General features: G+C 44.9%; 2 protein-coding genes across 3 annotated transcripts in view; both read right to left on the minus strand.

The window, feature by feature from the left end:
• ehbp1 (EH domain binding protein 1) overlaps nt 1–1,436 on the minus strand; it is a 151,319-nt gene extending 149,883 nt beyond the window's left edge. The window contains exon 1 of one of the 2 annotated variants that reach the window (XM_061836575.1): nt 1,034–1,436. The gene's annotated coding sequence lies outside the window, so the exon portion shown is untranslated. The remainder of the gene's footprint in view (nt 1–1,033) is intronic. The other variant, XM_061836576.1, reaches the window with a different exon arrangement.
• A 4,799-nt stretch (nt 1,437–6,235) lies between these two features.
• The window catches only part of b3gnt2b (UDP-GlcNAc:betaGal beta-1,3-N-acetylglucosaminyltransferase 2b), a 28,883-nt gene continuing 21,208 nt past the window's right edge, over nt 6,236–13,910 (minus strand). The window contains exon 3 of the mRNA XM_061837727.1: nt 6,236–12,287. Coding sequence (XP_061693711.1) covers nt 11,082–12,272 — 1,191 coding nt within the window. The 5' untranslated portion in view covers nt 12,273–12,287 and the 3' untranslated portion in view covers nt 6,236–11,081. The remainder of the gene's footprint in view (nt 12,288–13,910) is intronic.

The following is a 13,910-nucleotide window of genomic DNA, read 5'->3' on the forward strand; positions in this document are numbered from 1 at the left end:
AAGTATTTAAAGATGAATTTGAAAGGATATTCAAATGTTTCAGAATGACAACTTGTAGTTTATTGACAGGTGAAACTATTATTATGGCCAACTATTTGTATTTTTCTCTATTGGTCCCGATCACCGGTGAGTTTATGGTATGTATCTATGTAAAAAAATGTCAATGTGGCCAATAGCAGGGCAGTAAGCAGTATCTTCACATCCTCGCAACCGTGTTGAATCCATTTAGTAAATGTTCCGCGCGCGTGACTTTCTATTCAAGAACCGGGCGGCTGCACCCAGATGACATTCACCTTGTCATGAGGGCCACAAAGAGCCAAATTCAGGAGAGTCATTTCTTTATACTCTGTATCGATTTCCAGATTGACAAATATATGAGTTGTTTGAAAAGATATTAAAATGCTCTGGGACCATATATTGGCTGTATGTTGAGGGTTTATATTATTATAGGTCATTTTAAACATGTTTGGAAGACGGGAGCGTTTACAGTTCACAAATGTGTCCGTCTTGTTGGTCCCTAAACCAAGCATCATTCATTGAATATTGATGCATAAAAAAATGGATGTAATGAGCATTACTATCTGCATTTATAACGTCCCTGCCGCGCGTTCCAATTTACGTACGCTGTTCTGTTTGCGTCACCGTCATAACAAAGAACAGAACTTCGTGGCAAACTCGGGACCTCGTTTATTATTGAAGAGAAGTTGGAAATATGTTGCTTGTGAAAGGTTGCCTCTGACTTTTAAGAAAAATGAAACGTCGTCACGCTTAACAGCAAACAGTTATAACATCAATAAGAGCAATTGGGATGAATCGGGGACATTTGGTCACATGCGGCATTTTTCGGGGATTGTTGGGGTGGGGGGGTGCGTGGGGGCAAATGATGCAGTCTCACCCAGGGAGTAGTCGGCACCTCACTGGATCATTTTTGGGAGGTGTAATAATGCTGTTGGATCCAGGGAGTAGTCGGCACCGCGTTCCGTCCGCCGCTAATTCCGCTAGGCTAACGCCACCGAGCCCGCATGACACTCACCTCGTCTTGGTAGGCGACGCCGCGGCTGTCGGGTGGCCTCACCGCGGAGCCCCGGCGAGCTGTCTGGGAAGAATGATCGGCGTAATGGTCGCCCCCCCTCCCCCTCCGTTACGGTAGCATCAAGCCCCGACTTACTCCGCCTAACAGCCCAAGCTAGCCTGTTAGCTCGCAGCCATCATAACAGAGCGCCAGTGGAAACCGTTGCTCGGCCGCCCTGACATATTAGCAACGACGGGCTCCGGGGGACATCTGGAGGGATGCGTGGCCCAGATGCAGTTCATGAAAACAAGAGTTTAACACCCCCACCGTGGAGACCGGCAACGACTGCCACGGCAAAGTAAAGTGGCGATAGTTGGAAGTACTTTGACCGCCCGCGCTCTGTATAAGCTAGCCGACATTCACACGGAACCCTTTGACAAAATAAAATAAAATGCGACTACCTCCGTTCAATTTACGCAAAAACCCGTCTTCTAAACACTGTTATATATACACTACCTACAAAAAATTCCATTTAAATTTGTATCATGGACATTCCCGTCATTAACCTTGGGATTAATTTTACATTTACAAGGAGCTGTGCTTTTGTTTTGTAGGGTACTGGTTAAGTTTCCTGCGCAGCGCGTGTTTCTCCGTCGCGCTTGATTTCCTGCATGAGTGTCCGCCGCCTTGATGGATGCCTGAAAGGCGAAGAAACGCCTCCGGGAATCTTTCGTTGGTGGCATTTTTCTACACTTTGCAACGTGTTGACGCACTACCACGCACTCCGGGATTTGCACAATGTATTGGTTCCAAAAAAAAAAACTATTGTTTTTTAAAGAAGGGCTTTAATGTATGTGGTACTACTTTTTTTTTTTACTTAAAACACTGTGATCCCAACAAAATGAGTTCACATTACACTAAGTTCTATTTGTAAATGTATGCAAGTCCAAACATGTTGAAGTCATACATTTGTATGGGGGTGCAAACAAGTGCTTTTAGGGTTTTGTTTTTTTGTTTGTTTGGTTGTTTGTTTTCTACTGTATACAGGCAAATCCAGCCTCTGCCCCTCACTCTTTGAAGTGGTTTTAGTTTTAGCGTCAAGCTAGTGTGACATATTTACATAGTTTGGTTGAAAATGTTGGTGTTTAAATACAAATATACAAAATCTCTGTCGGTTTTGCAGTAAACAACCTGGGAGTAACAAAAAAACAGCATGAAGCAAGTTCGCTATTTAAAAACTGGGCTCGAATGCCTTTTTTTAATTGTAGCAACTGCAAATTGATGCTATATGATAGCCTCCTTTTTTTACAGTGAGAAACAAAGTGGTTTTTTTTGACAAGTTTTAAATGTGTTTAAGTGTCTGTGAAAGTTAAAACTATACAGTAGATATTTTTTTAAATGTAGTACTCATTATTGCAAGCAGTTCTGGAAGCTATCTGGGTTGGGGGGTTGGAATTAAGCATCGTGCAATCAAACCGTTGCGCTAATGAGCCTTTCATTTCCTGCCCTCCGTCTGCATTAATAAATCATCGTGTACGGGAATCGATAGCGCTCGTGGCGACAAATCCTCGTTGTAAGAACGCCGAGAGATGAACCGAATAACAGGAAGTGGGGATGTTATCTTCACTTTGCTAACAACAACAACAAAAATGACGGATTCAGATCGGTGTGGCGGCATCCCAATGAAGTCAAAGCCACAAAACTGCCACATGATCTCCATTTGATTTCAATTTATTCGGAAATATTATGCGACATTATCCCGCCACCCCCCAAGGCATTCACCCTCCCACATGTCAAGGAATGTTTTGTCAACAAAGTTGTTTTTGTGTTCCTTCCCACGTGTCACCAAACACCCTGTTTCATACTTTATTATTATTATTTTTGTTGTTGTCGGAAACAATTTTCGTGACTTTTTCGCATTTATTATTGTTTCCTCTTCTTCTTCTACGTCGTCGTAGGGTGAAAGTCATCCCGGTGATTTTCCGCTGTCTGAACCCTCAAAATGGCCGCCCACGGTCCTCACTTTGAAATTGTACCAATATTTATTTTTTTGTCACTGTTGCCACCCAAGTTTTAGCTCGAGCAAAAAAAAAAAATGTGATCATATCTATAATTTTCGGGTGTACCTAATCGTTTGTCAACCAAATATTTTTCCATGTGGTGTACCTAATATTGTGGTTGTACCTAATAATTTGAACAAACACGTGCCTGGTGTTTTGGTCTTGGGTGTACCCAATATTCTGGCACCTTGGTCCATCATCTTTTAATTGTGTCTGTCATTTGCCGTGTTGCTAATAATTTAATAATAGCTTTTTCGTATCTGTTCTTACACAATCAATAGAATGTTTTACACAGAGAAGAGGGGGGGGGTCTTAAAATTTCCAGGGGCCCCCCAATGTCTCATAAAAACTAGTCGGTGAAGTTCTCTTGTTGTTTCTTGCTTTCGTCAACGATTTCTTGCTTCAAAAGGCTTAATCTGTCATTATCGTTTCAACTGCCCCCCCTCCCCATGCAATGGATTATTCCATTTTCTTATTGCCTATGTGCAGACTTGATTCAGAAAGAAGGCATCAATTAGCAAAATGAACATTTTGTGTTTTGGGGGGTAGGATAGAACGGATTAACGGCTTTCCAGTTCATTTCAATGTTGGAAGATGATTTGGTGCACGAGTACCGCTCGTGTATTCCCAGCCAAGCACACTTGCCACAGCTCCCCCCCAGGCAACCTCGGCCAACTCGTCCTCCTGAAAGCAGGCCAGCTCCTCAAGTGTTTGGTGTCGGCCTACTTGAAGCGAGCCGCCGACAAAGCGCCGCAGTCCTCCAGATAAAAACAACAACAACACTTCACTAAGTACGAAACTGACAAGACGCTCACTGGGCGCAAAAAAAAAAAAAAAAAACTATGGTGAACCCACGGACCCACCCACCAGAGTAGAAAAATATAATATGGAGAGACCATGTAGCGTAATTCCCGGCCTACAGAGCGCACCTGATTCTAAGCCTCACCCGGCACATTTGTAAAGGAAATACCGTTTGGTACATACATAAGCCGCGCCTGTGTAAAAGCCGCAAGTGCCCGCATTGAAACATGAGATATTTACAAAGACTATACACAGAGAGTTTAATGCTAATGCTAGCGCCGTGCTAATGCTAACGGTAGTGCCGCGCTAACAGGGCCGGTTTAAAAAACGTAAAAAAAAAAAAAAAAAAAAAAGCACATAAAAAACAACAACAACATACCGGTAAAAAGAAAAAACAGCCGCGGCAACTACACAGTAGCAACACGGTAACACAGCACTAACAGGGCCGGTAAAAAAAAAAAAACATACCTAAATCACTGAGACGCAGCAGTAACACGCTAGCGCAATGCTAATGCTAGCGAGGCGCTAATGTTAGTGTGGCGCTTATGGGGCTGGTTAAAAAATATAGATACTGGTAAAACTCACTGAGACACGGCAGTAACACAGCAGCGACACCCTAGCACAGCGCTAACGCACCGCTAATAGGGCTGGTTAAAAAAAAATATACCACTAAAAATCACTGAGACACGTCAGTAACACAGCAGCAACATGCGAGCACAGCGCTAACAGGGCCGGTAAAAAAATATTTATACAGGTAAAAATCACCTTGACAAGGCAGTAACACAGCAGCAACACGCTAGCACAGTGCTAACACTAGCGCAGCGTTAACAGGGCCGGTGTATATATATATATATATATATATATATATATATATATATATATATATATACACACCGGTAAAACTCACTGAGACATGGCAGTAACACTCTAGCGCAGTGCTAACAGGTCCGGACTGGTAAAAGTCACTTCCTCGGCACATGTATTCCACCGGTCTCACTCTTACCTTTTCCACTGGAGCGCCCCCTTGCGGCCTTTAGAAAAAAATGCACAAGTTAGCTGCATCACCACACGAGCCGCAGGGTTAAAACGTGAAAAAAGTCGCGGCTTTTAGGCCGGAAATTACAGTAAACAATAGTTTTACTTCTACCGTATTGTTTTTATTAGCATTTGATGTCACTCTCGCTGTCAAGAAAAGCAACATGAATTGGACACTCTAAATTGCCCGTAGGTGTGATTGTGAGTGCGGCTGTTTGTCTCCAAGTGCCCTGCGATTGGCTGGCGACCAGTTCAGGGTGTGCCCCGCCTCCTGCCCGTTGACAGCCGGGGATAGGCTCCAGCACTCCCCGCGACCCTCGTGAGGACAAGCGGTCCGGCTTCAAAATGGTCATCAACGTCTTCCCGTCCGGTGCCGCCAGGAAAAGGGTAAAAAAATAAAATAAAAATGGCGACGGGGATCTTCTGAGTCACTCGGTCCATGTGCTTTTCCCTCCAATTCCAGGGAATGAACAAGCTTAGTGTTCAAGATGACAGATTAAAAAAGAATCCTTTGACACTGATTTCTCCCGAGCAGCCGCAAACGCACCGTGAAACCTTTGCTGTGATTTGTGCGTTGCTGCCCTCTGTCGGCGAGAGTCGAGCACTGCGCGAAGCAAGTACACGATGTACTGGTACACGAAAGACGCTTGAGGGTGGAGCGACCCGATTTGCGGGTTTTTAAATAGACATTGTACTTTTAATATTTACATTTCCCACCCCCTCACAATGACGACTTGACTCATTCTCATAATTTATCACAATATTTTGACTTAAGATATGTCTTTTTGCATTTGGTTCTAGAATGGACTTCATTCGTGTATTCCATTTTGTCTAATAATTACAGCTGAATGTAAATATCCAAAGATGGACTTTCCTTAATGTACACTTTCTCCAAGATATACTTTATTATTGTGATATTTCTACATTATTTTTGTAATATTTTGGACTTCATATTCGCACTAATAATAAAATATTTGTAATTTATAGATACACTGATTTTTGATAATTGTGAAGATATTTTGACTTTTTTCCTGACGTTACTTTGCATTTTACGTTACCCTAGCAATATTTTACCTTTGTTCATTTTTTCATGACTTTGTATCATTTCAAGACACTATGAATTTGTTCTGTCATTTTTTTGTTGTTGAATTTCTTCCTTGTAAAATGTACTTTTTTTTTTCCCCATCCCTCAACTTTTTCCCAAATGTTTTCTAATATATTTTTTTCTTGTACTCCACGTTAAACTTTTAAAGCATTTATTTATTGGTAAGGGTCGTGTTTCTATACATATTTTGATAAAAGGTAATGCGGGGCTTTATTATTATTATTATATTTATTTATTTATTTATTATTATTACTATTATTTTTTATTCCACAATTACAATGTACTTTATGTGATTTAAAGGGATTTTTCTTTTTTCAAGAGGAATTGCATTTTTTTTTTTACATCGTCTTGAGTCAAAGGTCATGCAGGGAAATAATATTTAAAAACTTGTAAATAAATATATCAATGAAGAATGTATGAAATTAGAAAAGATGGAAAAAAAGTGGGCGGATCACTCTGGGTGTCTTAAGTTTATTTGTGTCACAATAAAAACAGAGAACAGCGTCCTGTATTTAAAAAAAAAAAAAAAAACGACAAAATACACAATTACCGAAAGAATTCAAACGATAACATAAAAAAAAAAAGAGAAAGCAGTTGCACTTACATATTTCACCTTTTGACACATCCAAAGCACATTCATCAGGCACAGATTTTTGGTCTACGACAATTTTGAAACTGGAAGCGGGACAAAATACCGACAACGTGACGTTATCGCGTTCATATTTTTTTTACAGTATAGCTACAGCAGATCATATTGTTACTGTTCCTTTTGCCTTTGATAAAAAAAAAAATAAATAAAAATGACACAATTGTCGATATCGCAATATTGTATAGTGTCAACCGTTAGCTGAAAAAAAAAACAAAAAAAATGAATTTTTCTTTACCCTGAGTGCAGCGTTCCTTCTAAAATATTGAAATACACGACTCGCGAAACGTGAACGGGTGTCGGGTGCGATTCCTCCTTAAAATATCCGGAAATTTACGCGAGCCGTCGTTACGTACGTACTGAAACATCCCTCATTCTTCAACCTCGCGCAACGGATGGCTAATACCAGTGTTTTTACGTCGAAAGACGAAAGGAAAAAACAACAACAAAAAATGAAGCCCGACGAGAAAAGAGCGAAAAAAAATAAAAATAAAAGCAGCGATGACTTTGATTGTAAACAATTCAAGTAATGCGTCGTCGCGGGATACGACGTCATCAAAAATGAGCCAAACCGGCGATTCATTTTCATACTGTTTAGAAACGTTTAACGTGATTGTCCTACATGAGAACGTCTGTAAAGCTCGTGCGCGTGACGTCGCTATTTTCACGGCGCCATATTGACGGTCAGATTTTTTTTAATCAATCTCAAATTACCAAGAAGTATTTATAATGGCAAGTTGGCTCATTTGAGAACAATGCGTTAAAAAAAAAAAAAAAAAAAGGCAGGGAGTTATCACCAACGTACACGGAAGCGTGTTGCGGTCACCTGTTAAACTCCCCCGACAGATGTTTTTTTTTTTTTTTTGTTTTTTTTTTACGCATTGTTCTCAAATGAGTCCAATGCGTATTTACAAAAAGAAAAACCGTCGGTCACAGGGATGTTTACGTAGGTTAACGTGTGGCCGCAACGCGCTTCCGTGTACGGGGGCGGAGGCCTATCCCAGCGGTTTATTTTCTTATTTTAAGCACGCATTGGACTCATTTGAGAACAATGCAAAATGTAAAAAAAAAAAAAATGTCTGTCACGGAAGGATTTACCGAAGTTTAACGTGTGGCCGCAACGCGCTTCCGTGTACGGAGGAGCCGACCCGCTGTCTTGTATTTTTCCAATCATAGTTAATGAATGCGAGTCATTGATTGAAATATTGGTATTTGTATTGAAAAAAAATTGAGTTGCTCCATCACTATGTGGGATTTTTTTGTATGCGTCCAGACTTTTCTACGCTTTCAAACTCTTCCGCGTAAATTTCGACGACTTCCTCACCAGATCCGCGTGTAGATCCAGTTGTCCAAGACAAGCGGAAGCGGGTTAACGGTCCAATTTTCTTACCGGGGAAAAAAATCAAATTCGGCATTAAATATGGGTCCTCTATGGCAAGTGTCTCTCATTTTTCCACATACCTTCGTTTATTATCACCTTCTAAATGTTTTAACGGTATCGGACAAAACTCTGGGCGTCGTGCGATAAGACGTATTCCAACCGACTTAGCATCGAAGAATGCTTTGCTGGACCGGCACTTCCGGGCCAGTGACGACGTAGGTGCACGAGCTCTATGAATTGGTACTTCGCGCCTTACGGCAGATCCTTTGACGGACCCGACCAGCAGGGGGAGTCCGAATCACGACCCGCCTTCGTCCTTGCTAATACCGAAGAACGCGACGAGCGAAGCCGATCGACAACACAGCGATAAGTCGCTTAGATTTAGCGGGAATCGGCACAAATCCCGACATTTCATAAGTCGACACCAAAATGACACGTTTATGTATATCGCAGCACTTGAAGAAAACATTTTTTTCTGACTTTTATCAAAAATGAAGTTGATAATGAACATGCACAACATCTACACGCTCACATCAAAGCTCGAAAACCCCAAAATTCACAAACGACGTGCAGCAAATTATTTTGATTCCGAAATAACTACACGATAGCATATGTTGTTGGTAATTAATTTTCCCATTTTTATGTCGCGCGAGCGCTGACTGCCACGCCCACATAAAGTTAAAATTTCCATACATTTTTGCATGAGCAACGTTGGGAGTTAATGTTCATGCAGTGAACATTAATATTTTGGACTTTTTATAGCATAATGTCTCCAACAAGTAAAGGATAAGGCACTTCCATCCATCCATTTTTCTTTTGTCGCTTATCCTCACGAGGGTCGCGGTGGAGTGCCGGAGCCTATCCCAGCTGTCAACGGGCTACACCCTGAACTGGTCGCCAGCCAATCGCGGGGCAGGGGGAGACAGACATTGACTGCACTCACACTTAGCGTCTCCAATTAATGTTTCATCTTTTTCTGATGTGGGAGGAAACCGGAGTGCCCGCAAAAAACCCACGTGGGCAAGCGGAGAACATGCAAACTCCACACAGGCGGGGCCGGGATCCTCAGAAGTGTGAGGCCAATGCTTTTATGCGGTGACGAGGCTAATTTGTGCATTTTTTCCTCACGGCCGCAGGTGGGCACTCGAGCGGAAAAGGTAAGAGTGAGACCGGTGGAGTATATGTGCCGAGGGAGTGACTTTTACTGGCCCCGTTAGCCCTGCGCTAGCATGTTATTGCCGCGTCTCAGTGGTTTTTACCGGTATGTTTTTCTTTTAACCGGCCCTGTTAGCGCCATCTAGCATTAGCGTTAGCGAGGCACTAGCATTAGTGTGGCGCTTGCGTTAGCGCAGTGTCAGAGTTAGCGTGGCGCTAGCATTACCGTGGGGCGCAGTGATTTTTAGCAGGATGTTTTCCTTTTAAAAGCGCCCTGTTAGAGCGGCACTAGCGTTAGCATTAGCACGATGACGCTAGTTTTAAACTCTGTGTACCGTCTTTCTATGTAAATATCTCGTATTTCAATATGAGTTTCAATGTGGGCACTTGCGGCTTTTACACAGCTGCGGTTTATGTATGTACCAAATGGTATTTCCATTCCAAATGTACTGGGTGAGGCTTATAACCAGGTGCGCGCTGTAGGCCGGGAATTACGGTAGTTATCCAGCGTTTCACTCGTAGTACAATCATAACCTCGTGTAACCTAGCGCAGCTTAGCCTCACTGGTAACAAGCAGTTGTCCTCCGAGTTTGCCAAAGTTGTCATACTCGCGTGCATTCCGTTGGCTAAACGTGTCGTTGTTATGAACGTTTCTGGAAACGACAACATTACTAGTAGCGCGCACGTGTTGACATTCTGACAGTAGGTTAAAAATAACTAATTAATTATGCGAGTAGGATAATGATACTAATTAAAAAAAAAAATGCTTTTTCTCGTTTGCCGCCAACTGCAAAACGACTTAGCCAATTAAGCTAATTTATCTGAAACTTTGCCACCTTTGTGAAAGGATAAGGAATAAGAACGCGACACATTTTCCTGCTTCCGAGGTAGTATCAGGAACGGGACGGCGGCGATGAGAACAGGAATCACTCGTGGAAAAGTCCTGACCCGGGTCTCGAGTTCAACACCCCCCCCTGGCGTCGATACCGTCAAATTTGCAGGATTCTGCATTCCTATGTAGAAAGGCACCGGACGCGAAAACAAATTTTTTCCTGAAATGTCGATTTTGCTGAAACGGAGCTTCTGTCGGACAGAACGCGGAACGGAGTCGGGCAGTCGACCGTTGTCAGTTTTCCGAGGTAGCGTCGGAGGCAGGACAGCAGCTTCGTCAAAGAGGTTAGCGCCAGTTGTCTGAAACGCAACACCAGACGCATTTCTCGAATGTAATTCGCCGTCTGCGGGGTGTGATCATAAACGCGGGCGTGTCGAAAGGCACGGGTCGATAAATTGATTCCATCTCTGGCTCCCCCGCGCGAAAGGGTGCTCAGAGTCCCGGCGTGGATTTCGCGCTCTCGCTTAAATTTCTCGGGCACATTCCGATATAATACAGCATTTTGGATGCCAGTGGAGAACCGGAGACAGTGTTAAAGCGTATAAATAGTTACAGCGGTATAAATATGACACACTTTTGGTTCAAGATCTGTACAGCAAAGCGAGAAAATCAAGTTTTAAAAAAACGGCGCCGCTTTACGATAAGGGGACCCCCAAATGGGCTTTTAACTCTTAATGATTTAAGACTCTGACAGAAGTTCTGTTCTTGAGGAGTGAGAAACGCAAACCCTGAACTTTCCTCTCAGGGTTAGCGTTTGGATAACGGTCACAGGGTACGGGTAATCCTGTAATCCTGCGTTAATGATTGAGAACGTACCATTTGTAGGGATGACCCTTATTGTAAAATGGCCACTATAAATACTCTGGAGTCCACCAAGGGAGCCAACCTTTCCAGGCTGAAGGTCACAATGACGAGCTGCCAACATGTAAAAGTCATGCCCCTCCCACCCCCGCTCAAAATAATTGGTCTAACCGTTCAGATGGGTAGGCGCTCTCTACTGGCAGTTGAGATCTGGCAGGTTGAGCCAGGACCAGATCTGGATCATCTCCTGCGGCGTGCGGGGGTGGACCAGCATCAGGCCCTTGTAGGCGCACGGGCTGGTGCGGTACTTCTCCTCGATATTGAACGTCTTGAAGCCCCTGTGCTTCTCGGGGGCCAGCCCCATCTTCATCAGACACATTCCCGTGTAGACGTCGTCGATGGGGTAGAGCGCCACGCGGCGGGAGCCGGCGTGCAGGCGGGCGGCGATGCTGGCCGAGTACAGGTAGCCTCCCCCGCCGGCGTACGGCGGGTACGATCCGATGTACATGCTCTCGGGGATGAAGTACTTCACCTTCTTGTCCCGGTGCGGCCCCGCGTTGGTGATGACGTCGCCTACGAAGAGGTCGGCGGCTTTGGTCGGCGACAGCCCACCCAGGAAGTTCAAGATGGCGTAGGTGTTGACGAAGACGTCGTCGTCTCCCTTGAAGATGAAGCTGGCTCCGGGGCAACGCGTCTGGATCCAGTCCAGGAAGAGAACCTCCTTGATGGTCAGGTTGAAGAAGGAGTCCCGGTAGTCCCACTGGATGATGTCCCGGTGCTGGTCACTCTCGTAGCTCAGCATCGCCGACAGGTCCGGGTGGTGGTCCCCTGCCATGGTCTGGCCTAGGAGGAAGACGGTGACCACCGTCCGGTTGGCGACCTCGCCCGCCCGGCCCCACGACTCGCGGATGGCCTGGCGCCGGTCGAAATGAGGCGCCAGGGACTTGACGGCCAGCAGCAGGAAGGGCGACTCCCGGCAGATGTCCGGCTGGTCTACCAGGACCGGGTAATAGCGGCAGTGCATGTAGAGCAGGAAGTCCTTGAAGCGCAGGGGGAGGGAGTTGTAGTCTTTCACCTGAGTAGTCACCCCGGTGTCCGGCCGGCAGGCGTCAAAAGACACCCGGGTTTCGTTGAGCCAGTCGGGCAAGTATCCGGCGCTGAGATTGGCCAGGATGGGGTTATACCGGAAGTCCAGAACCTGCTGCTGGCGGTTCCAGTAGCCCGAGCTGCGAGTCATCCTGCTCCAGAAGGGCTTGGAGGGGACCCGCACCTTGTCCTGGAAGCTCTTGTCCCGCCCGGCGTTCCGCGATACCAGGATGAAGACGAAGATGTTGAGCGTCATCACAGTCACCAGAACCTTCAGCCTCATCCGCAGCAGCGCCATGATGCCGTCGCGCGCCTGAAAACACAAACGTTCACGTTTTGAGATCTGGGAAAAAGATCAGAGAATGACGTCCCGTGTCGCGGCTTTTTTTTTTTTTGGGTGGTCCTCTTCAAACGATGGGCTTCAGGGCCTGGATTTTCAGAAACATTGCAGCATAAACTCGCCTTTGAAATGACCGCTCGATAATTGCCGTAACGATCCCTAAAGTGGCTGCTGCAAAACTAACAGCAAAACTCTTGTGTCAAAGTTTTTGGGGACTTTTTTTTTTTTGTTGTTGGTCTACCAGCGATAGAGCAGCCGAACACATTTTGTGTTTTTCTCAGCGAAAACGCTTCAGGAAGTGAATAATCAAAAGATTGCGGTCGACGCTCGTCTTGAAGTGGCGATAAAAAGGATTAAGTGGTTGCTGGAAGCCACGATGAAAGACATCCTGTGTGTTTTCCAACACGACTTGAGCGTCAAGCGGACCGCGTGTCATGCTGCTATGCTAAAGGGAAAAAGAAGCTTCTGGGGCTGAAATTTCCAAATATTGTATTCCAATAGAAAGATGGTTTGCGAGGATCCCTTGCCAATTGCCGAACTGACACTAATACGGCCAACAAATTGGCAGACTTCCTGTCTTTTTCCAGGCATAGTTTCCTGAAACCTTTAAAGCTCCGCTGTCGTGAAAAGCACCATTATCAGTATGTTATTAATGGAAAAAAAACGGCAGCCGGTATGGACCCATCCGTTTTTTTCCCCACCACAAAACATGATTTTGACGTATATGGCTATTTGTAACTCCCGCCATGAATGTCCTCTCGAGGGATTTGTTTTTGACAAGAAGCAGGAAGTGATGTACAGGGCAGTAGCGCACTCAGGCGGTCTTGTATGTTTATGCTAGTTTTACACGCTGGAAGGTAGCTCGTTGCTCCTTCGTGCTAGCCAAAACGCCGTCTCGTTGTATCGCTGGTTATTATTCGAACGCTCGGGAGGATGGATCTGCTCTTCATACTTTTCCAAAAGACCCGGTCCGTCGTGAAAAATGGATTGCACAGGTGCAAAGGACGAAAGTTTCATGCGTTCCAAATGACAGGTAGGTGTATATACAGCTACTAAAAAAAAAAATAATAGTTGGGGGGGGGGGGGGGGGCGTAACCCGTAAGTCAGGGGTGCCAACCCGGCCGAAGCCGTGATTGGCGGAGCTGGATCGGACGGGGAGGAGGTTTGGCCGTGGCGTTGTCGTCGCTCGTGGGCGGCGTTGTTTCTACCACCGCCACGCGCAGGCGGATCAGGCCGGGAGGTGATTTGGCTGTGATCCGCATATCATTTAAATATGGCTCGAAACGATCGGGTAATATTGCCCCGGTCGCTTCACTCTGTTGTGAGATGTTCTCTTGTTCGAAAAGAGCTTCTGCGTCCGAATCGGCGTGTTTGTCTCCCATAGTTAGGGTGCACCGCGTGTTTTCATTGGCGAATGTCTGGGGTGATGTCACGGGCAGGAGATGCAGCCAAAACGGCGACCACTTGGATGTCGTAGAATGACACTTCCACAACTTCCCGCATGGATGACGCGCTCCCCGCTCATATTTATTTTTTTCGTCTAGACATTGAAGTGAATAATGTTATATGTATTTTTCACTACAATATCTATTTTAG

This window comes from Syngnathoides biaculeatus, chromosome 12 (genome assembly GCF_019802595.1).
Source record: "Syngnathoides biaculeatus isolate LvHL_M chromosome 12, ASM1980259v1, whole genome shotgun sequence".
In the NCBI taxonomy this organism is placed as follows: Eukaryota; Metazoa; Chordata; class Actinopteri; order Syngnathiformes; family Syngnathidae; genus Syngnathoides; species Syngnathoides biaculeatus.